Genomic DNA, 22,551 nt, shown 5'->3' on the forward strand with positions numbered 1-22,551 from the left:
TATATAATGGAGGAGATCTCTTGTGAGGATGGTCTCACGAATCTTTATTTGTGAGACAGGTCAACCCTACCGATATTCACAATAAAAAGTAATACTCTTAGCATAAAAAATAATATTTTTTCATGGATGACCCAAGTAAGAGATCCGTCTCACAAAATACGACCTATGAGACCGTCTCACACAAGTTTTTGTCTATATAATGTGCTAAATGTTATGTGCCATTATACGTTTGTTAAGAGAAAATATAAATGTGATAATATCTTTTGGTTGTGTTTGACTTGAAAGATTTGAATTTGATGAGATATTTGAGTGGGGAATTTGAAATTATGTCATGATAGATATGAAATCCACCATGATGACTAGGGATGACGATTTTCAATGTGTTCAGGGTTCCGCAGGAAAAACCCAAAACGAGAACATAGATCTTTGATTTTTTCGAGTTCGGGTTCGAGATTTAATAAATCTCCGAAATAGTTCGGGGTTGATATGATGATATTATTCTCATCCCCGAACTCTCCTCGAAATAATATTATTAAATAATCTTGATACAAATAATAATATTTATATTAAATAACAATATAATACGTGTTTGAGAATTTCACGAACTCGAAAAAGTGGAGACCAGTGCGACGATGGAATTTGGGGCAAACCCGTTCCTGCTCACCTCGTTGTCATCCTTAACAATGATGCAAAAAATAATTATTTGAGATTTGAAATTATTTGTCGAATAAATCTGTTCAGACAAACCAATAGATTTTAAATCCTTGGTTACAAATACATTGGTTCAAATGCAACTTTTTAAAAATTTATAATCATCATTTATTATATTTCTCGATAAAATATGCTTTTACCGGACATTTTTGTCACCGTATGAGCTATAAACTAAATCCAAAGTAATAAATAGTTTGACTTAATCACCTTATGTTTCCTAAAATGTAGCGTGGACACAAATTTCTTTTAAAACATTTTAGTTGAATTTTTTTTAAAAAAATCAAATTTTATAAGTTCTAAAACAATTTACAAGTTGTTTGCGTGAACTTATAACTTTCGCAAAACACTGAACACTCTCTTTGGTATGTATGTTTGTAAATTTTCAAAAAAAGTAATTATGAATTTGTTTTTCAAATTTACTAAATCTTGTAAAGAAAAATATCATAATCGCGTTTTTTAAATTATAAGCTAATACTAACTTAATCTAATCGCGTCGATTCAAATATAACTTCCCATAATTGTATTTGAACATGATGTATGTAAATAGTATTTTATGATTTTTTTTAAAAAAAATATGTACAAAATCAAGTTTTAAATTATTGAATTACTTAATTAAATATAAAAAACCAAACATTTTTTCATACCATCTTTATTTAATTTTAATGAAAAAATCGAAAATTACTATCGAGCTCCACCAGCCGCCGTAAACCGGACATGGACAGCAAATTTGTTACTACTGTGAAGCCAAACAAGGATCGGGCATTTCTGTCGTCAAATTGAACGCGGGGTCCGACGATTATCCCAATTTTCTGATGCAAAAGCACAATTGAAGCCTCCGTGATTTTTTTCGAGCAACCATGCGTTCTCTCCTTGGATACGCAGAAAATTACCAAGTCATAGGCTGATAGTTGTGATTTGTGAGTAGCGAAAATGGCAGATGAAGCCTTCAAGCCTCATAAAAGGGATCCTATGAAGGGATCAGGTGAACCCTCTCCCTCTTTTCTCTGGCAGCATGTGTGTCCTTTGTGCTAATATGCGAAGTATTTCGGGATTTATTTTGTTTGGAAGTTGGGCTTTCTTTTGGTGTTGGAGGAATATGGTGCGCAATTCCACATGAGGGAATCCAGTTGATGTTTTACTGCTTATGTAGTCACTTCAAAAATATGAGAAACAGGCTGGAAATGCTCTAGTTTATATGATATTAAGCTTTGAAGATGTATTGGCTTGTTCTTTTAACCAAATGTAGTGGGTTGGAGAGAGTTTTACTGTGTATTCTTTTCCTTGAGTTTTTTTGTAGCCCGAAGTTCGCAAGATTATGACTTCCTTGGTTTTGTCAAGTTTATTTTTAATATCACGTGTACATTGTTTTGTTATATGCACTTGTATCTGCTGGTTGTTATAGTGGGAAGTGTTGCGGCACAGAAGAGACGGGATCAAGCGATTATTGTGGGAAAGGAGAGAAGAGAAGCATTGATGCGTGCAAAACGTTTATGCAGAATCGGAGTTAGTGATGGTGATAATGATGTTCCTGTCGATGACAACATGATGATGGATGGAGAACAATCGCTTCTGGAAGCTCAGACTCTAAAAGCGGTAGAAGATTTGAAGCACGCTGTTACGTATCAGTAAGCCTAGTTAACTGTATTCGCCTTTAGAATGTGTCTACATTCTTTCTTACTGCTCTGGAATAGCGTCAAAAGTGAGACAGAATTGTGTCAAAAAACAAAGAATCATGCTTTACGTAGTGTCGTCTGCCTGTTAGGGGAAAAGGTGCCACACAGAAAAGAGTTAATGCACTTCGTGAGTTGAGACGGTTGTTGTCAAGATCTGAATTTCCTCCGGTTAAAGCTTCTCTTGAAGCTGGAGCTTTGCCTACTCTGGTTCAGTGCGTTTCATTTGGCTCAGCTGATGAACAGGTTCGATGAGTGTATACATATCGGCTTTTTTTTTTTGCTGCGAAGGATTCTGCTTGTTTCTTCTTCGTGCCTGATGTTTACTGGAATCCAACTCAATATCTTTCTTATTTGTGTAATGGACTTCAATATCTTAGCTGCTCGAGGCTGCTTGGTGTCTGACAAATATAGCAGCTGGAAAACCAGAAGAAACAAAAGCCCTGTTGCCTGCATTACCATTACTTATTGCCCACTTGGGAGGTTAGTGGTCTTGGATGTTTATATTATTTGTCAGCATATTTTCTTTAAGTTCTTTCTTTGAGTGGTGTTCTATAAATTGTTTAATAGAACTTTACAGGACCACTATTAACAATTTACTGCCTGAAACAGTCTCAGTGTTGGTAAATAGTCATTTTTTCTGGATCATTATGATCCTTGATCTTACTAATCCAAGAAGAGGAGAAAGTGGAAATTGGATTACATTACTTGACCTCTTCCTCACCATCGCATATTAATCAGCCCATAAAAGGAAATTGTGGTATCTGATATGGTTTCCTTAAACTATTTTTTTTAAATAACTCGATAACTGTGGGAAATTGTGATAAGTCACGTAAAACTGAAGTAATTTGAATTTTCATTTCGCAGAAAAGAGTGCACTGGCTGTTGCAGAGCAATGTGCCTGGGCATTGGGAAATGTTGCGGGGGAAGGAGAGGAGCTGAGAAATGTATTGCTTTCACAAGGAGCTTTACCACCTCTTGCAAGAATGATGCTATCAAACAAGGGATCAACTGTGAGAACGGCTGCATGGGCGTTATCTAACTTAATCAAGGTAGTGAATGTGTGTACTGATCAAAGGGGATATTAAAGCATTTGCTTTTTATATTCATGGGTTGTTATCATTCAACTGATTCCTTTTTCCAAGAGTTTGTGCTGCATAATTTCTTACGGAATGCACTTATTTGTTTGTGCATCTTATGGACCTCTAATAATTCTCGAATCATATAATCACACAATAGTAAATTTTTTTCAATCAAATATTCTTTCTGGGATGTGGTATTTATGGATGCAGGGACCTGATTCTAAAGCTGCCACGGAGACGATAAGAATTGATGGGGTACTTGGCTCAATTCTTCGGCACTTGAAGAAGGCGTAAGTAATTTCTCAGTATTCAAAGTACTCTTAATCAATGCATAGAGCTAAATATGAAAATGTCCTGGTGCCTTAATTTGAGTACTGGGACGTTGGTTTGTAAAATCGATGTTGCATAATTTCTGAGTAGTTTACTTTGAGCAGAAAGGTAAATTATTGAAAATGATGGATGAGAACTATAGTTGATACTTTAATGCACTATGGAGAAGCAAATATCATACACATTTCTGATTATATGATTTTATAAATCTCACAATCTTCTGCTTGTTAAATCTTTATTTGTGGTCGAGACTTAAACAACACAGTCACATAATTGTCTCAATTTTGTGTATCCAACTTGATTTTTTTATTAGGGACGAAGAACTGGCGACCGAAGTGGCATGGGTTGTCGTGTATCTCACTGCCCTCTCTAATGTTGCGACCAATATTTTAACAAAGAGCGATCTGCTACAAATTCTTGTGGATAGACTGGCATCGTCAAATAGTTTGCAACTTCTTATCCCGGTAACAAGCATTATAAATTGTTGATTATAGTTTTATAAGACTTGATAAATAATATCCTTGATAACTAAGTCCAAGAAGCTTTTATCTGCTAAATATTGCACGATTGGTGGTAAATCAACTCCTATTAGTCATTTGGGTTTCATTTCTCGGGAGTTTATTTGTGGATATTAGAGTTGAACATAGTATAACTTTTCTGTGTTAGAGGAATGCAATAATATTTTATTTTCCACCATGTATTATTATTATCCTAAAAAGTGGTAGTACGTTGTAGATTAAGGCTTGTCTAATGCAGTGAAAATTGTATTGTTTTTGTCACCATCATCTTGTCATGACTTCTGTCTGTGTAGGTTCTGCGGAGTTTTGGAAATCTAGTGGCTGCTGATTCATGCTTAACCAATAATGTCCTTTTTGCTAACCATGAGACCACAGGTTAAAGTTACATGTATTTTTTCAATGCTATTTGTTGTGATCCATATGGCAAACGCCATTTGGCATAAGTTTGTTAATATTTTTCAATGTTTTGCAGTAAATGCAATTCAAGCACTGGTCAAATGTTTGAGAAGCGAACACAGAGTCCTGAAAAAGGCATGATATTTGATGTCTTTTACTTGTTATATTATTTTATATCGTTGTATTGTTCTACCATTTTGTTACACACTCCATAATATGTAGGAATCTTCTTGGGCACTTTCTAATATAGCTGCTGGCTCTGTCGAGCATAAGAAATTAATACATTCAAGTGAAGCTGTTCCTTTATTGATTCATCTTCTGTCAACTGCACCATTTGACATAAGAAAGGAAGCGGCATATGTTCTAGGCAACCTCTGTGTTGCCCCTGCAGAAGGATCAGCAAGGCCTTCACTGATTCTTGACCATTTAGTTTCTCTTGTCAGAAGAGGAATAGTCCCTGGTTTCGTGGACTTGGTAAGATCTGCAGATATCGAAGCTGCAAGAGTCGGCCTTCAGTTCATGGAACTGGTAAGCAAATCTTTCAAACAAGAAGACTGATATTGTTGCACAGAATTACCGTACTAAAAATTATTCCATTAAACAAGAAAGAAGGTCTGGCTAGTAACTGGCGAGTAGGGAACATTACGTCCCAAAACAAAATGGACTCTTCATTAATCATTTTAGTGGCTTCATTCCTACAGGTTCTAAGAGGAATGCCAAATGGCGAAGGTCCGAAACTTGTTGAAGCAGAAGATGGTATTGATGCCATGGAGAGATACCAGTTTCACGAGAACGAAGATATAAGAAACATGGCGAACGAGCTAGTTGATAAGTACTTCGGCGAGGACTACGGGCTCGATGATTAATAAACGGTTTTTCCAGAACAAATCGATAGCATTTTGCTCTAATTTTTTTGGTCCCCCGTCTTTTATATTGTTGTAATTGTAATGTTTAGATACGTGAGTTGGATATGTTGGTCTACCTTATTTGTTTGTAATGTTTTAATTTAGAGTTTCTGGAAAAGTCAACAACAAAAAAACACTTATTATTTTTTTAAAAAAATATTGTTCGGTTTGAAAACTGTTTTAAAAAGAATTTTGTTTAAAAACAAGAATTTCTGGTTTTTTTTTTAATTTTATTTCTATTTAAAATTTTTTTTAACATTTATCCGGAATGTCAAAACTCCTTCTGAAATTCACCCTTAAATGTTTAAGATTTTAAAATTTAACTTATCGTTATTTATAACATAGAAAATTGCTCGTACTTGTATACTCGTGTATCTTCAATAATTTTACTGTTAAAAGTAAACATAAAAACAATAATATTTAATCAAAGGTTCTACTTAAAAACCCGAAAAAAAAATTGTCAAAAAAGGAAAATCTGTGTTATCGAGAGAGCCAAAGAATTTTGAAAAATGAAATTAAATTAATGTACAGGGTGAAAAAATGAAAATTGATGGAGTTTTTGCTACAAATTAATACACCGTTGGACTGGAGTAATGGATCCAAGTTGCTGGGCTACCAAAGTGAGCCGGGTTCCGTGATCCGAAATAAACGAAGCGCTCACCCGATTCCCACATTTTAAAAACATATAAATTCTAATGTCTTTATATATGGTTTGCTAGTGGATATAGTTCGTCCCTTCGGGGACATCCGATAAAATTGGAACGATACAGAGAAGATTAGCATGGCCCCTGCGCAAGGATGACACGCATAAATCGAGAAATGGTCCAAATTTTTTTTCCCCAATTTTCCATAAGAAATTAGCCCTAATTCCTTATGTTACTGTCTCTTTCTTCATCTGCCGTGTTAATATCCCTGTTGTCTGCGAACTTTAACATTTTCTCTGCTGTTCAAAGTCCTGAGGCGAAGAGATTTATTTGATTATATCACCATTGCAATGAATGATTATAGCATTTTCAGATCTTATTGCCATTTTCGGACGTTGTTGTTGCTTTGTTCTGTGCTGCTGATTATCTCGTTTGTTCAATGTGCTTGTCAGATCCACGAAATCTTTAGCACTCACGCGTTTCCTGAAAATTAATACACTCCATGAACTATGTGATACGAGTTATCTACTTTTTTTCAGTCAAGTCTGTTACTTTGTAATATCAGAGCTACTCCGACAAACTATTTTACTATCGAGAAGATGGATAAAGAAGTTTGATAAATGATTCTTCTTGGGACTCTTAATAGATAATATGATAAAACATCGATTCCCTTTTGTAATTTGATGGTCGTAGGTGATGTAGAGAATGATAGGAAGATCGGATATGGGAGAGAGTGGTTCCGATCACCGAATGGATTGAATTCAATAACACAATTGAGCTTCTAATCAGTAGTTCTGAGAATGAAGGTATGTTATGTCCTATAGTTTGTTGATATGTGTTTAGTGGTTCGATGGTCAGGTTCTTTTTGTTAACATATATATTTTATAATGCTATTTTATAAGAACACTTGGAGAGAGTATTTACGTTATCGGTAGTTAAATCTAAAAGCGCAAAAATAATTGAAATCATATTTTTACATCGTCATCAAACAAGAGCCCATATATACTGAACGATGGCGACCCGTGAAAATACAACGGTTAATTACTCATGCAAAAGAACTATTTCTCGGAAATTTGGACAAATAGCTGAGATGCCGTTAAGATTATTATAGTCATATTCTTAACATTACCGACAAAATGACGTGGAGTTCAATCTCAATTCTCATCTTATCTTATCTATCATTCGTGTATTAAAGCAGATCATGTCCTATGCTAAAATGCTAATACGGGAAATGCCGACATCTCATATGAGAAGGAAGAGTCTTGAGGCTTTGTCCTTGATAAAGTCTTAGAATTAGAGCAAGAGAAAGTTGCGGTTTTTGTCCTACAATTTGTAATATTTTCACTTTTAGTCGGTACATTTAATTACAATTTTAGTGCGATTACGGTGAATTTTCTGTTTTAATTTTTAATCATGTAATTTGTGTATATTTTTTTTCGCTTTTGGTCTTATTTTTACCCGAGTTTCGATAGTCGTGTCTGTGAGTAAAAAAAGACAAAAAATGAACAAAATACAAATTAGAAGATAAAAAGTGAACAAAAATATAAGTTAAATGACTAAAAATAATAATTCACCATGATAAGATGAAAAATTAAAAAAACATCTCAGTTATGAAATAAAAAATAAAAAAATATACAAATTATAAGAAAAAAAATATGAATACCTAACTAAGATCTCTTATTAGTTGATTGAAACCTCAAATGTATACAAATTAATAATTTTGCACACAGTTTTTCTATGCATAAAAAAATAAAAAAAAAATCGAGAAAATTATCATGAAAACCACTCTTGAAATTTCCTGCTCAAAATTCCATGACATAAAATGTTTATTTAAAAGAATGAGTAGAGAAAAAATATTATATTATAAATCTAAAAAAGACCAAATTGATTATGAACAGGTTTTTTTTATTATTATTACAAAAACTACTCCATACTAAAATTAAAAATATGTAATTGGATATTATTTGTAGTGTACATGTGCATGTTTATAATTTAAGTTTGAGTTTATTTCTGAGATCATACATTTAGAGACTGAAAATTTATTTTTATGAAATACTATCCCTTAATAAATATAGAAATCTGGGGAGATTCTGTCCTTCCCATCAAATTAGTTTTTTAAACTCAGAACTAAGATTAATTTTAAATAAACAAATTTAGAGTTCCAGATTGCTCTCTTTAGCATCCAAAGGAAGATATATAAAAAAACTATCTTATTTTTTAAAATAATCACTTATATTTATAAAAATAATATTTTAAAAACATTAAACAATATATATAAAATTGGTAATGTTACTAATAAATGAAGATTGCTTTTTCCAATTGGCCAGCTTCCCTCCCCTGCCCCTCTCCAGCATTTGGTCTCCAGAGACAGTGTCTCATTTTTTTCCTTCACAGTGAATGCAAAACAGGAGCTGTTGGAAATAACATTGTAAGAATACAACCTTTTTTGAGGCGATCTTGGGCACTTGGCCTTCTTCTTCTTTTCTTCATCTCCACGCACACCGGACTCACAATTCTCCACCATTCTGCTTGGTATGTTTGCAGCAACCGCCAAGGAGTTGGTTTCATTTCTTTTTCCTTTGTTAAAGGAATTAATTATTAGTTTTTCTGATCAAAATCCGTGTCTTATAGGGGAGTTAGTCAGGACTTAAATATCCGAGGCTCCAACATGGGAGTTTGATGTGTGTGTGTGATTTCCGCGAGGCTCATTTTGTCTAATGGGTTTTTGTGGGAGTATTTTGATTTTTGTACTTACTTTTTCTTGTGTAGATCTATTTGTTTCAGAAGTAAAATGATTTGGTGGTAATCTTTTTTTTTTTTCATATATTTTGTAGCATGTCGTTGTGATATTATGTGGGATCAGTATATTCGGTTGGTTTGATGATACCGACATACCGTCTGGATATCAGTATTGTAATTTAAGTATTCCTTTATACAGTGTAATTCCATGAGTAAAAATGAAGTAAAAGCATGGAAAGAAATAATTTATTGCACGATAATATTTATTTATGCTTCGAAAGCTACTAGCTTTGCTCTCCTATCAAATGTTTCTCGAAATGCATTTTCCTTGTATTGTGGGTTTGGTTGGTGGAAGTGGAAGTTGTTTCTGTGGTGTTGCTTTGAAGGAATTTTTTTGCATGATTTAAAGATTAGACTTTGGGTTTCCTCCGTTGAAGCTTTATTTGTGTGTTTCAAAGTTTCCTTCCAGAAAAGAACTGTCTGAAAATTGCAGGGTTGTGGGTCAGAGGTGGGCCGTTGAAGATATTTAGTTTGCTTCATCTTCATTACTACTGAGCGATAGAAAATGCAGACCCCTACATCAAGGTAGCTTCAATTCATGATACTGCACTCTCTCTTTTTCTAGTTTGACAAGTACTTTTTGCTCTGTTGTTTTCAATACAAGTTTAATATTTTGGATCATTGGGTTTTCATGATTTAATCACAGACCGGCAAGCCTCAAAGTGCCTAAAAATCCGTCTCCTGCGACATCTGTTGCATCCTGGAAGCTTAAAACTTTGGGATCAGATTCTGGTTTGGTTTCATCTCCAAATACAGTTAGCAAAACAACCAAAGACAAAAGTTCTAAAGTTTCGGCATCTGAGGTGTGTATGTGTGAGATCCTTTCAGACATGAATACTTACGAAACTGATATTAGACCGAAATCAGTTGTCTCTGAGTTATATGTGCTAGTAAATAGTAGTGCTGTGTAGCTCCTTCCCATACATGATGGCTAATGTGAATGTGTTATTCATGATTAAAAAATCTTTTGTTTTTTATGTTTCCTAATGCTTTTCACAGTGAAACCTTGTTGGTGGAGGTGCCTCGGGGTTTCAATGTGACTTGCATTTGTTTCCTATCCATGTAATTTGGTGTCAATTCATGCTTTTCCACACACAAATGCCGTGACTTGAACCAAGACCGAATGAGCAAAGCTTCTTTGCTAGAGCTCGGCTAATTGGTTTACCGCTGCTGCTAGCTCAAAATTCTTTGAATAAAGCTAGTCTTAATCAATTTGACATATTTTCACCCAACATTACAGAAGAGAAGGTCAAGCCGAGAGTCTGAATTAGAACCCCAACTTTCCCAGCTTCAAGATGATCTGAAGAAGGCCAAAGACCAGTTGAACTCATCCGAGTCATTGAAGATAAAGGCTCGACAAGAAGCTGAAGAAGCGAAGAGACGACTCGCTGCCATGTCTTCTGAACTCGAGGAGACTCGAAAGGAACTGAACGAGCTTTCTGATTCTGAGGAAGCTCGATTCCAAGAGCTACGCAAGATCTCTCAGGATCGGGATAGAGAGTGGCAATCTGAACTAGAGGCTGTACATAAGCAGCACTTGATGGACTCCGCTGCTTTGGCTTCTGCTATGAATGAGATACATAGGCTCAATCTTCAGCTGGACAGGGTTTCAGAGTTGGAAGCTTCTCGAGCAAGGCACGTGGAATCAGCTCATACCGAGATTCAAAGCTTGAGATTCGAACTCACAGAAACTCTTGATTTGGTCGAGACGTTAAAGAACCAGTTAAATGACAGCAGAGAATCAGAAGCTCTAGCACTGGAAGAAGTTAGTCAGGTACAAATGCAATTGGATGTTATTAAATCTGCTGAGGAAACACTGCAATCTGAGCATGCTAATACCATGGAATCGTATAAAGCCTTGCTACTGGAGTTGGAGCAGTCGAAGGATAGAGAGAATTCTTTTGAGGGAATTGTGAGCAACCTCCAGGCTGATCTAAGCAACAGATGCAAAATCTCAGCAGACTCTTTAGATGACATCAAAATCTCTTCGGGTCTCAGGGAAGATGATGAATCGGAACTGCTAAAGGCTGAACTCATTGATACGAAACATGAAGTCAGTCAATTAAGAGCTGCCCTGGAGGCTGCTGACAGCATGTACCGAGATGAATATGTTCGAAGCACACTGCAGATAAGGGACGCTTATGAACTCGTGGAGCGTACAAAATCAGACTCGTGTAAAAGAGAAGCTGAATTGGAGGAAAAACTAAAAGCATCCATGGCTGAAGTTGAAGAATTGAGGGGAAAGCTTATTCAAAATGAAAATGAATTGCACAGTGCTTCATGTGAGAACAAGGGACTGAATATGAAGATGGAAGAAACCGAACTTGAAATCGAGCTCAAGAACTCAGAATCAATTATACAAAATCTGACGTCAAACATATTGGATAAAGAAACATGGCTGCAGAACCTCACAGAAGAAAATGAAACGCTGAAATTCGAAATCTTGAAGAGGGAAAAGGAGAAAAACAAAGCGAACGATGAAGCTCTTGCTTCAGCCGAATCGGCAAGAGCTGCGGAACAAGAGGCCCTGAGGAGACTTGCTTATTTGACGGAAGAAGAGGAAAAAAGTCGTAGAAAAGCAGCACGTGTAACCGAGCAGCTCGATGCAGCACAAGCCGCTTGCTCGGAGATGGAAGCTGACTTAAGAAGATTGAAGGTGCAGTCAGACCAATGGAGGAAGGCTGCTGAGGTAGCTGCTGCAATACTCTCAAATGGAGACAGAGACAAATATATCGAACGAACAGGATCTCTCGAGTACAATATGATCGGTGGGAAGTGGGGTTCTCCATGCTCCGAAGATACGGATGACGATTCACCAAAGAAGAAGAACGGTAACATGCTGAAGATGATTGGAGTGCTGTTGAAGAAAGTCCAGAAATAGACATTACAACGTTGGGGGTTCATTTCCTTTGCATGAAGTTCTAGCATTCAGTTTTTGTAATTGGCTGTTAAATTACAATGTCATTGTTTTACATCGATGTTGGAGAAAATTCAGTTCGGATACATTGGAATTTTTATTTTATGTATGTATAATGTATTGCTATCTTGAAGGTGATAATCATCCTGTTATCTTACTAAATGTTTGGTGAAATCTTTTCAGACTTTTCCTAAATAATCTCCCCTTTTTGTTAGCTTATATAATTTTTTTTTTAAAAGAGATATGATTAATGAAGATTTTTGAACTCATAGAAGACAAAATCTGACATTTTTCAACAATTTCTATTTAATTGATATTATTTTCTTCCACTCATTAGTTTTCGCATTGATTTAAATTTAAAAATATTATATTAAAGTATAAAATGATCATACATGATAACATGAATTTATATATGCACGTGAAATGCGAGTAGGTCTCTTGTGAGACGGTCTCACGAATCTTTATCTGTGAGACGGGTCAACCCTATCGATATTCACAATAAAAAGTAATACTCTTAGAATAAAAAGTAATATTTTTCATGGATGACTCAAATAAAAGATCCGTCTTATAGAATACGACCCGTGAGACCGTCTCACACAAATTTTTGCATATATATATATAACTAACATGGTGATTATGAGCGGAAGCAAGAAATTTGTAGATAGGTAGGATACTTTGAGTTGAGAAATTTTGTTTTTAAAATGCCATATATAAATGACACTAAAAAAATTACATACATAAAATTTTAAATATATATATACACACACACACACACACATTTTATTCGTAATGAATATGACAACCGTATTTGAAATTGGTAAAAAAAAATTAATAGAAAGATCATTTGGGCCATTTGGACCAGTTTAATGGGCCTATCGATCCACGAACATTGCAACTAGACTACCCACATAATTGGCCCAGTTCCAACATTACGCCTCAAGAAGGCCCAAAATGCTAGCGTATATAAATAAGAAGCTCACTACCGTCGTCATATTCTCTCGTGAGGGTTTTAAGAGCTCAAATCGGCGGCTCCGATTACGCAGTTCAACCGGCAAACAAAAGCCTCCCTATTGTTCTCTCTACTCTGCCATCATGGGGTATGCTACTTTTTTTCATCATCTCTGTTTCCAAGTGTGTTTTGTTGTGTGGTCGCGAAAACTATTTGCACTCTGTTTTTATTGAAATTTTACCGATTTGCATTGTCTTGTTTTCAAATGTCTTTGTTAGTTTTGTATCGCGGGTTTTCTGTGGTATTCGATGTGATTGGGTGGGTGCCTGTCAAATGATTGAAGACCGGGATTCTATTTTGATTGCTGTTAGTACATTTCCAGTGAACGAAATGTATTTTAGATCTTATTGTAGCTGACGCTTCTTGTTGAGTTGTGGTAATTTTAAAAGTGGGTGATTCTGTAGAAGGTTGGCCTGTATTTCGCTAGAAACCTATATGTTACGTAAATGCAATCTTTATCAAGTCACTAGTTTTAAGATTTTGGATGGCCTCAAGGTATTGTTTTGACTACTCAGGTGGATGTGGCGGTATCTTGTTTTTGTGTTTTACCTTGTATAAGCTAATATACAAATGTTGAGAAGTCCAATCAAGAAAATTTTGAACCTTGTGCAGAAAAGGAAACAACTACTTGTAGAATTGTTAGAGACTTTATTGGTGATATAGTCCCTTTTGCAGTAGCTAGTATTCTTGAAGTAGGCCGAGACTGTTGAATGGGCACTATATCTCGGGCAGGAATCGCCATTGAAGCAATAATACCTGACAGTATATTGCGTTTTTTACCCAGCTATATATGCAGTTGCATGATGTGGGTAATGGTGGAGGCCTCTGTGATTTCAATTCTAATGATATATTAGTCATCTTGCTAAACCAGCTATATATGCAATTGCATGATGTGGGTAACCGTGGAGGCCTCTGTGATTTCAATTCTAATTATATATTAATCATCTTGCTATTCCATTAATAAAGATCATTTGTGTGGTAACAAATATTTGGCATGACTAGCATATCCATTTTACTCCTCACAAAGCTGGCCTCGAACATTAATTTTAGTGCTCTGCATCTATTGAGTGGATCCAGATTCTCATTTATCATTTCACAGGAAGACACGTGGTATGGGAGCTGGTCGTAAACTCAAGTCCCACCGTCGAAGGCAAAGATGGGCTGACAAGGCCTACAAGAAATCTCACCTTGGTAATGAATGGAAGAAACCTTTTGCTGGGTCTTCTCATGCCAAAGGCATAGTTCTCGAGAAGATGTGAGAATCTACGTTTTCTGCCTAGTTTTCATTCTCTCTTTCATGGTAATTTGGCAAATTATATTGTTGTATTTAAACATGCAGAGGTATTGAAGCCAAACAGCCAAACTCTGCTATCCGTAAATGTGCTAGAGTTCAACTCATCAAGAATGGCAAGAAGATTGCAGCTTTTGTTCCCAATGATGGTTGCTTAAACTATATCGAGGAAAATGTGAGTTCCCAATTCCCGTTACTTGTTGTCATTATGACGCTTTATTTAATGATGAAAAATTCGCAAATTTGATTGTACAGGATGAAGTATTGATCGCTGGATTTGGGCGTAAAGGCCATGCTGTGGGAGATATCCCTGGTGTTAGATTTAAGGTGGTGAAGGTGTCTGGCGTCTCTCTCTTGGCCCTCTTCAAGGAGAAAAAAGAAAAGCCTAGGTCTTAGTCATCTGGCCTGGCTACTGAGTCTGCACAAGTTTTTGATGATTCATTCGAGTGTTGAGTGAATTCTAGTTTGTTTCTATTATTTTCCCATTAATTTACTGTGTGACAGCTTCACCCACTTTAAACTTCATTATATTAGTTCCTTTGGAATTTGATGAACTCATTAGTTCAATTTAGTTGATGTTGTTCACACCTTTCCGGTAGCATTCATGACCATCTCCAACTTTTCATCCGTTTTATAATTTATTCCAGGCTTCTTGATTTTCTTCAAAGTCTTACTAAAAATATTCCTTTATTAATATTTAGTTTTACAATAAACAAACTACATATTATGATCTAAAGTTGAATGAGAACATTTTAGTAACGAAATTCTGGTTCGTATCCGAAATTCTAGAAATCTCTCTTTTGCTCATCTTTGTCCGTATTTTGTGAATTGAACCAGAATTTTGGATACCTTCTAGCTTCCCCAGCGTGCAAACCAGATTGAGATTACAGGGTTCGACCAGAGATGTATGAAACGAAGACTTGAATGCAGTTTCACAAAAGCGATAATTGACACTTAATTAACAAAAATTTCAAAACAATATGTATTCGTCCGAGACAAGATCTATACATCAAAAAAATTTCATTTCTTCAAAATAAAAAAAATTTGCTTCATCCAGTGGGACAACGATAAAAAAATCAATCGACAAAATGTTTACATCAATCAAGAAATGGGAAGAAGACTATCACTACTTTGAACACATTTGTTCTATCGAGCAGTTGGCTGCGTGACTGAGTCGTCAATAGACAGGAAGTGTTCACCAATTCCAAAATCAGCTGAACCCGCCCTGTTAGCCGAAGAATGAACAGAAAGCTTCGATACTTCACCCGAACTACCGTCTCTAGTTGCTTCTATAGATATTGCATCTTGAATCTCTTTAACAACTTCTGAGATTGATGGCCTCATGCTCCCATGAGGTTGAATGCACATCAACGCCTTTTCAGCTATCTTCCACATTGACTGAATGTCGTATTCACGCAATGAAGGGTCAATTATCCCTTGTATGTCACCGCTCTCTATATGCAGCTTCGCCTACAAGAGTACAACCAAGATGACCAATGACAAGTGATGTTATTTTCTTTAAACGTCGAGATTCTAAAATATCTTTATGTACTGGCAAGCTTACCCATTGGACGATATTTCTGCAGTTAGGTCCAAAGTTATTTGAAATCGCTTCTTGACCTGATATTAACTCCAAGAGTATTACCCCAAAACTATAGACATCGCTTTTGTCTGTTAACTGCTGGGAGATATAATATCTGCATTGCATGATATCAACTTTATATTTCTTGCCACAACTTTTATTGTTTTAACTCACATTGCGTCACAAGACTTTCTTGCGATTATTGATAGCTAATCAATAGATAGTGTTTGCTAACCCACATTTTGTGAGCTAGAAACTTGGAACAAATGAGGAAAAAAACGCTTACTCAGGATCCAGATAACCAACAGTTCCTCGAACCATGCTCGAGACATGAGAAGCTCCATCTACTGCTAGTTTTGAAAGACCAAAATCTGACACCTTCGCTCTCATGTTCTTATCAAGAAGAATATTGCTTGTTTTCAAATCCCGATGGATGATTGACGGAACACAACCAGTATGCAGGTACTCAATTCCTGAAACGAAAATTAGAAAATGCCTTGCATATTTTGATTATCATATTCTCGACTATTTTTCCTTTTTATTTATTTCCTTGTAAAACTAAACCAACCAGTCTAGTGAACCAACCTTTTCCGGCGTCTTCAGCAATCTCGAGTCGCTTAATCCAACTAATACCATTTTCATGCATTAAAGGTCCTAGGAAAATATAAATAAAGTTAACACATCGTCTGCAATTTTTTCATTTAAAAAATGTATGCGTACCATATAAATGTTCCTTAAGAGTTCCATTGTGCATGAACTCGTACACAAGTATATTTTTCCCACCTTCTTGGCAGTATCCGAGAAACTGTAATAGATTCCTATGGTGTATCCTTGAAAGAAGAGCCACCTGTTTTAATTGAATAATTTAGCGTCAACAAGAGGGCATGGTAAATCATGTTGAGTGACACAGATCGGTAGTTGTAATAAATGCAAAAAATTACTTTCCATAAAATTAACTGTCTTGAGTGGTTCAAACCACGACAGGATTGTAAAAAGATTTCACGATTGCTAAGTTACAACATTCAAAGTAAATCAACTATTGACCACTAGTCTAAAATACAGGTCCACAGAGAAGATCTGTGTTTTTATATCATCCTAATTTATTGGTCAAGATGATAATTTCATCCGAAATTTTCACTTCTTTTTTATGGAGAGATTATTTTTGTGCTTAACAGCTAAAACATCCAAATTGAAGTGGAAGTAATCACTTCCATCCAAAACAAACAAACCATTTTGAATAGTAAAATAAACCTCGTTCGAGAATTCTCGTTTTCCCTGGAAGGAATCGTTTGTCAAAACTTTGACTGCAATTTCTTTTCCATCCTTCAGTTTCCCATAATAGACCACCCCAAAGCCTCCAAATCCAACTTGTCTCTCAAAGTTCTTCGTCGCATCTGCAATCTCAGATAAAGTGAAGTAATGTGCAGCTTCTGCTGCACCGTCTCCCGCAGAAGAGGAAAACTTGTGAGCGGCCAAATCATGTCGAACTTGATCTGTGAAGAAAAATATGAACTTTTAATTGTTGATTCAATTGAATCATTCGTTAATTATACCAAATATAGTACTAGAGCATACTATTCAATTTCTAATTCTTTCTAAATCATAATGGCAGACTTGAGAAGAAAATATTTCATCTGAACTGACCTTGCTTCGGAGACTTCTTGTTTCTTTTGGAAATCAGGACATAGCAAGTAATACCAGCGATGAGCAAAACAGTAGCAGTTCCTACGGATGATCCTATGATAATATTTGGTTTATGGCTCCCTTTACTTCCCTCATGAAGATGTACATTTCCCGTGTAGCTGAAACATATGTAAAGTATAAATTAGGTAAAGACGAATTTTTTAATGGCTCCTTCCATTCCCCTCGTCCTGAGGTATGCAACTATCAGCCCGACAATTTCTTAACAAGTAAACTTTGATTTTCGCCTCATCAATGAGAAGTAAGTAAACGCACTTCAAAATGAGATCTTTGTTGAGAAGACCTGATGGCACTCTTCCTGACAACATATTGTTCTGAATATACCTGCATCATTATCATTAATCATCAATAATTAAAAGAAACATCACTAAACAATCCTTTGAAAAATGAAGTTCAACGGAGCTTAGTGTAATGGTTAAAAAATTCATAATACAGACTGATATTTTGCCTTTTCAAACTTACAGTTCTCTCAAATTTGGTAGACTCGCAAGCGAAGAAGGCAGCTCACCAGTCAGCTGATTATCTTCAATATGTCTGGTGATTCCAAATTGCAACTCATCTAAATATTTAATTAAATTTAGTAATATACAAAAACAACAAGATAGGCCCAAACTTTACATTGTTTTCAAGTTCCGGCAACGGGAAAAATCAGGAATAGAACCACTCAGTGAATTATTATCAAGCCATCTGCAAACAAAATGAATATTTTTGTTGACAAAATACATTTATGAATTTTTCTCCTAGGAAAAAATAAAGAAAACAAAAGGCTGACCCCGCGACTTACAACTCAACAAGGCCATCCAAGTTTGTGAACTCTGACGGAATTTCTCCTGTCAAGTTCTTCCCGGACAATTTACTGCCCATTACAAACGACACCATATAAAAGAAATCAAGAATTAGATTAAATTTAAGCAAGGATTGTAACTCAAAGATAGAGTTTTAAAGCATATGCGTGTATGTTATGAAACCGGGTTCTAACGTAGTATCTATCCTTATAAATCTTAATGATTTAAAAAGATGAAACGGGCATAGTTTTACATGGATATTATTTTTGGTTGGGGATCTGAACTACACTGAACCCATGACCAGGTAACAGGGAGGCATGGATCACCGCCCTCTTTGGCCCATTCAGCCGACGCATAAGTTGTGATTACACCAGAAAAAATTGCTCCTGCAACTCACGTGAAAATGTATCAGAAAATTTTGAAGCTTCAAGGAAAAACAGAGAATGATGTAAAACTCTTTCTAAACATTCAGTTTCTATAAGTTTTCTGTAAATAAGAGAAATCATGGGATATAGAGATTAATTATGATTCATTCATAATGCAGGTAATTTAACAGCAGCAACTGTAACTTATACTCAAGTTTCTGCAACGGTAAGAGTGCATTCTTCACATGTTAAAGAAATTAACTTTATCTTACCATCTGCAGAACCGTCACTCTTTTTCAAATACTTGTTAATTTCCATTGCATTTATGAGAGGGCCCATAGTAGAATCAGAAGTTTTCTCAAATCCGAAAGATAACACAAATGGGAGAGAGATGTTGAAGTATCCAGGCTCATACAGACGATATTTTCCTTGTGCATTCTCTTGGATATTTACAACGGGCTTGCTAACTTCAGAGTCGCCAGGGAGCACAAACTTAAATTTTCTACTATCACTTGCACCAAAATTTTCAACCTCAGCAAAGTATGAGAACGCCCAACCAAAACCAGGAAAACCATTAAGATTTAAGCGGTATGTTAATGTTCCATTCCTGCCAACTACAGCTGTCTGCATCACTTTCTGAGGCGGTCTTTCATCATTGCTAACATCAATGGGCATTCGAGTAGATATTTTTTCGGTTCCGGGAGCGACATCAACAAGGTAGTTGGGCTTTTTCAGAGAGTCGGACTCCCATAATCGATCAAATGGATCATCTGGATACCTGTGGAGAAAGAATGTGGCTAAAATCAGATTACAAGATTCTAATTAGGACATCATACAACTTCACAAGTTCAATATTTCATGCATATACCTCACGGGATCAACACTATCTGCACCGAAGTTTATTCTTGCTGACACGCTGAGAAAGAACTGATTCTCATATTGGTTAAGATAGATGGAACCATTAAACTTTCTGAGCTCAAGGGTAGATATAAACGGCTGTCCTGTAGTAGCATTGGACAAGCAAATTCCAACGGTGGTATCTATAGCTAGAAATATCAACTCTTCTACCTCTATCGTGCTTGCATCAGAAATCACTATGGTAGCCCAACGAGTTGGCCCAAACGAAATATCAAACTTGGGATACACGTTGCTGTTATCAAAGTTACCATATAAGAATGTTGCTCTGATAAGGTACCTGTTCCTGGGAACCACATCAAGAGTGTAACAATATTTGTTATCATCCGCTGGAAAGTATTTCAGTGTTGTATACTGTTTTCTATTCTCATTTGATACAGATATCTTAGTGGTTTCCCCTCTGGTCATCTGGTTATCGGGAGTCCATATAAGGCCTAGATCATCTGTGAAACTAGTGTTACCACCACAGTCCAAACTTACGAAGCCTGCATCATATGGTTATCGATGTTAGAAGAGCAAGAAGATAGTTGCCATCCGCAAAATTATTTCTTCTTTATAACATATTTGCCTACTCTAAGATCGGAAAAACCTTCTAATCAGAAGAGGTTCAAGTGGTTCCTCAATTCCCTCGTAATCTCAAATGCATTGCAGCGAGGGATTATAACATGAACTAAGTGAAGTTCATAGACGTTTCCCCTCCACAGTTTCAATGCTCTCAAATTAAACTCTAGCTTTTTACCTCCGTATTTATTTCAACAACTCCGTTTTTTCCCAACAAATATCCTCACAAAAAATTCCTTGTTCCACGCATCACAGAAAGTATTTCTTATATTCTTATACCCATTCCTCATACCTACAACTACCTTAAAGGAATCTGTGGCTAGTAATTTCTCCTTCACCAACAACGACGATTAGCCAAAATCAAGAACCTAATCCATCATAAGCAGTAGCAGTTCGGAATATAAATTAATGACTGAAGTAAATTATTGTTCAAAGATCAGCCCAACTCAGAAAATAGCTAAAAAAACTGAATACCAATACAAACAAAGATACAAAATATACATATAGCAACGAAGAGAGATACCCGGCATCTGGGCTGAGGCAGCATCCATAAGAAGAAGGGCAGAAAAAGTGAGAAAAACTAAGAAAATTTCAACGGCCCCCATCACTTGTTTCTGCACTAATATGATGAAAAAGATGCCCCCTTACCAAGAAGATGAAGCCATAAACATGATTAAAAAGGAGAAAAAAGGGGTCTGCCAAAAAAGTAATGCATATGCAGGGAAAAAGATTACGGAAAATTTGAATTGCGTAAATGGGAAAATGAATTGGCGAACTTTCAGTGATTTGGTAAAGAAGATTAGTGAAGATAAAAAAGTCATCTAAAAATTTATCTTTGAATGATCGTTTTTAAATGATCGACTACTACTAATTTAAGTATCAAGTTGCGGTGAGAGAGACTGTTCTTGAGCGTGGGAAGGAGTCTTGATGACAGCAGCAACAGGAATTCAACCATGCCTGAAACAATTTAATATATATATTATTTTTAAATTGATCAAATAATATTAAATAATTAATATAAAATTATTTTAAATTTTAAAAAAAAAGTTTGATTTAAAAAAAAGTTTTGTTTAAATTTTTTCTGTATAAAATATAGAGTGAATTCGAGAAGATTTTAGTAAGATAAGATGGATAATTATGAAATTAAATATTTTGATGTCTTCTAAAATAGTTATTTTTATTGTCTATGTTTGAATATTTGTTCAATTGTTTGTTTATCTATTTAGTTATTTTCTTTTATACTAAAATAAGATCGATAATAACATATTTTTATTTGAGAGTAAATATCAATTTCTATTCATAAAACAAAGTCATGTCTATAGCATCAATGGCTTCTCATACTTTTAAACACAAGTTGGATAAAATTTCAGCATTATTGTCATTTAATTAACTAACCAAAATTGATACAATTAATATATCTCATTAATAGATTGATCGTTTTCGAATATATCGGCTGTCATAATATAAAATAATAATAATACGGATCAGTGGGTCCAAATAGCGACGTGGCAGTGGATGATTGGATATCTGGAATGCGAGTACGAGATCTCTAAACACGGGATTGCTGTCCTTGTCCTACGTAACTGGACCTGTCCGCGATGCAATGGGCTGTAGTGGGCTAGTTAAAGGATGTACGGGGCCAGATCTCCCAAAGAAACTGTAACGGACCTCCGATAGTATACAGTAGTGGGCTGCTTATTTTGTAGCACATCATCTCAAAAATATGAAATACTTTTATCATAATTTTTGTAGACAAAAACAAATCATACATGGGTCCCGACAAATGAAAGTTCTTTTCCAACTATTGAATTGAATGAAAGATTATCTGGACTAAACCTTCTCCTACAAGTCGCTTTGCTTTCCATCTCTCACAAACATAATAGATGAAAATAGTCTTTCCTTAAATTGATAACATTTTTCCCTTGTACTTTTTTCAATACAGAATAAAAGAATTTTTGAGCATCCCTCTTTGTCCCTCGAAAAGAGTTCGGAACCTAGCTCAAGAGATAAAAGCGTGCATTATAAGTACTGCCCAGATCTTCTGAATACAAGAAGAAGGAACTCTGCTTTATTACTTACACAAGTCATATTTAAGGCAAAGCCAAGTAATATCATCAACACATGCAACACAGTTGTCAGGTGAAATCAATCTTTTTCTTTACGCACTTTTTTGTTGCACCTTGTACCATCTATTATGTCTACTCTATAATTTTGAAGCATCATATATATATATATATATATATATATATATATATACACATATACATATTATTGAAAATATGATTTAACAAAATCCAATTGGTGTAAAAAACACGTATTTTACAAAATGTTTGGATACATGCATGTCCTTGAAATGAATAAGTTGAACAG

General features: G+C 35.5%; 4 protein-coding genes and 1 non-coding gene across 7 annotated transcripts; 4 read left to right on the forward strand and 1 right to left on the reverse strand.

The window, feature by feature from the left end:
- Nucleotides 1-1,384: 1,384 nt before the first annotated feature.
- LOC142551793 (importin subunit alpha-9-like) lies at nucleotides 1,385-5,730 on the forward strand. Its single transcript, XM_075661194.1, has 11 exons — nucleotides 1,385-1,693; nucleotides 2,114-2,336; nucleotides 2,474-2,627; nucleotides 2,762-2,864; nucleotides 3,249-3,433; nucleotides 3,674-3,753; nucleotides 4,107-4,257; nucleotides 4,605-4,686; nucleotides 4,784-4,842; nucleotides 4,930-5,235; nucleotides 5,409-5,730. The coding sequence occupies exons 1-11, from the start codon at nucleotides 1,642-1,644 to the stop codon at nucleotides 5,571-5,573; spliced, it is 1,560 nt and encodes a 519-aa protein (XP_075517309.1). The 5' UTR covers nucleotides 1,385-1,641; the 3' UTR covers nucleotides 5,574-5,730.
- A 613-nt stretch (nucleotides 5,731-6,343) lies between these two features.
- Nucleotides 6,344-6,446, forward strand: LOC142552414 (U6 spliceosomal RNA). Its single transcript, XR_012821747.1, has one exon. It is a non-coding gene; the product is annotated as a U6 spliceosomal RNA (small nuclear RNA).
- A 2,131-nt stretch (nucleotides 6,447-8,577) lies between these two features.
- Nucleotides 8,578-12,134, forward strand: LOC142551794 (interactor of constitutive active ROPs 2, chloroplastic-like). 3 transcript variants are annotated; one of them, XM_075661197.1, is made up of 4 exons: nucleotides 8,578-8,788; nucleotides 9,464-9,580; nucleotides 9,702-9,858; nucleotides 10,296-12,134. In XM_075661197.1, exons 2-4 carry the CDS (start codon nucleotides 9,561-9,563, stop codon nucleotides 11,934-11,936), a joined length of 1,818 nt encoding a protein of 605 aa, XP_075517312.1. In that variant the 5' UTR covers nucleotides 8,578-8,788; nucleotides 9,464-9,560; the 3' UTR covers nucleotides 11,937-12,134. The 3 variants fall into 3 exon arrangements, with proteins under 3 accessions (XP_075517312.1, XP_075517313.1, XP_075517311.1); XM_075661198.1 differs by having other exon boundaries at nucleotides 9,489-9,580; XM_075661196.1 differs by having other exon boundaries at nucleotides 8,578-9,580.
- A 790-nt stretch (nucleotides 12,135-12,924) lies between these two features.
- On the forward strand, nucleotides 12,925-14,852 carry LOC142551797 (small ribosomal subunit protein uS12). Its single transcript, XM_075661202.1, has 4 exons — nucleotides 12,925-13,069; nucleotides 14,081-14,236; nucleotides 14,321-14,447; nucleotides 14,528-14,852. Exons 1-4 carry the CDS (start codon nucleotides 13,065-13,067, stop codon nucleotides 14,666-14,668), a joined length of 429 nt encoding a protein of 142 aa, XP_075517317.1. The 5' UTR covers nucleotides 12,925-13,064; the 3' UTR covers nucleotides 14,669-14,852.
- Nucleotides 14,853-15,202: 350 nt separating this feature from the next.
- Nucleotides 15,203-21,102, reverse strand: LOC142551795 (putative LRR receptor-like serine/threonine-protein kinase At1g67720). Its single transcript, XM_075661199.1, has 15 exons — nucleotides 20,705-21,102; nucleotides 19,574-20,105; nucleotides 18,978-19,483; nucleotides 18,594-18,726; nucleotides 18,340-18,411; nucleotides 18,174-18,242; nucleotides 18,018-18,089; nucleotides 17,811-17,879; nucleotides 17,499-17,656; nucleotides 17,106-17,347; nucleotides 16,575-16,701; nucleotides 16,440-16,508; nucleotides 16,141-16,327; nucleotides 15,837-15,969; nucleotides 15,203-15,742 (listed from the first exon to the last, which is right to left on the reverse strand). Exons 1-15 carry the CDS (start codon nucleotides 20,784-20,786, stop codon nucleotides 15,419-15,421), a joined length of 2,775 nt encoding a protein of 924 aa, XP_075517314.1. The 5' UTR covers nucleotides 20,787-21,102; the 3' UTR covers nucleotides 15,203-15,418.
- Nucleotides 21,103-22,551: the final 1,449 nt, after the last annotated feature.

The sequence above is a fragment of the Primulina tabacum genome, chromosome 7, assembly GCF_025594145.1.
Source record: "Primulina tabacum isolate GXHZ01 chromosome 7, ASM2559414v2, whole genome shotgun sequence".
Taxonomy (NCBI): domain Eukaryota; kingdom Viridiplantae; phylum Streptophyta; class Magnoliopsida; order Lamiales; family Gesneriaceae; genus Primulina; species Primulina tabacum.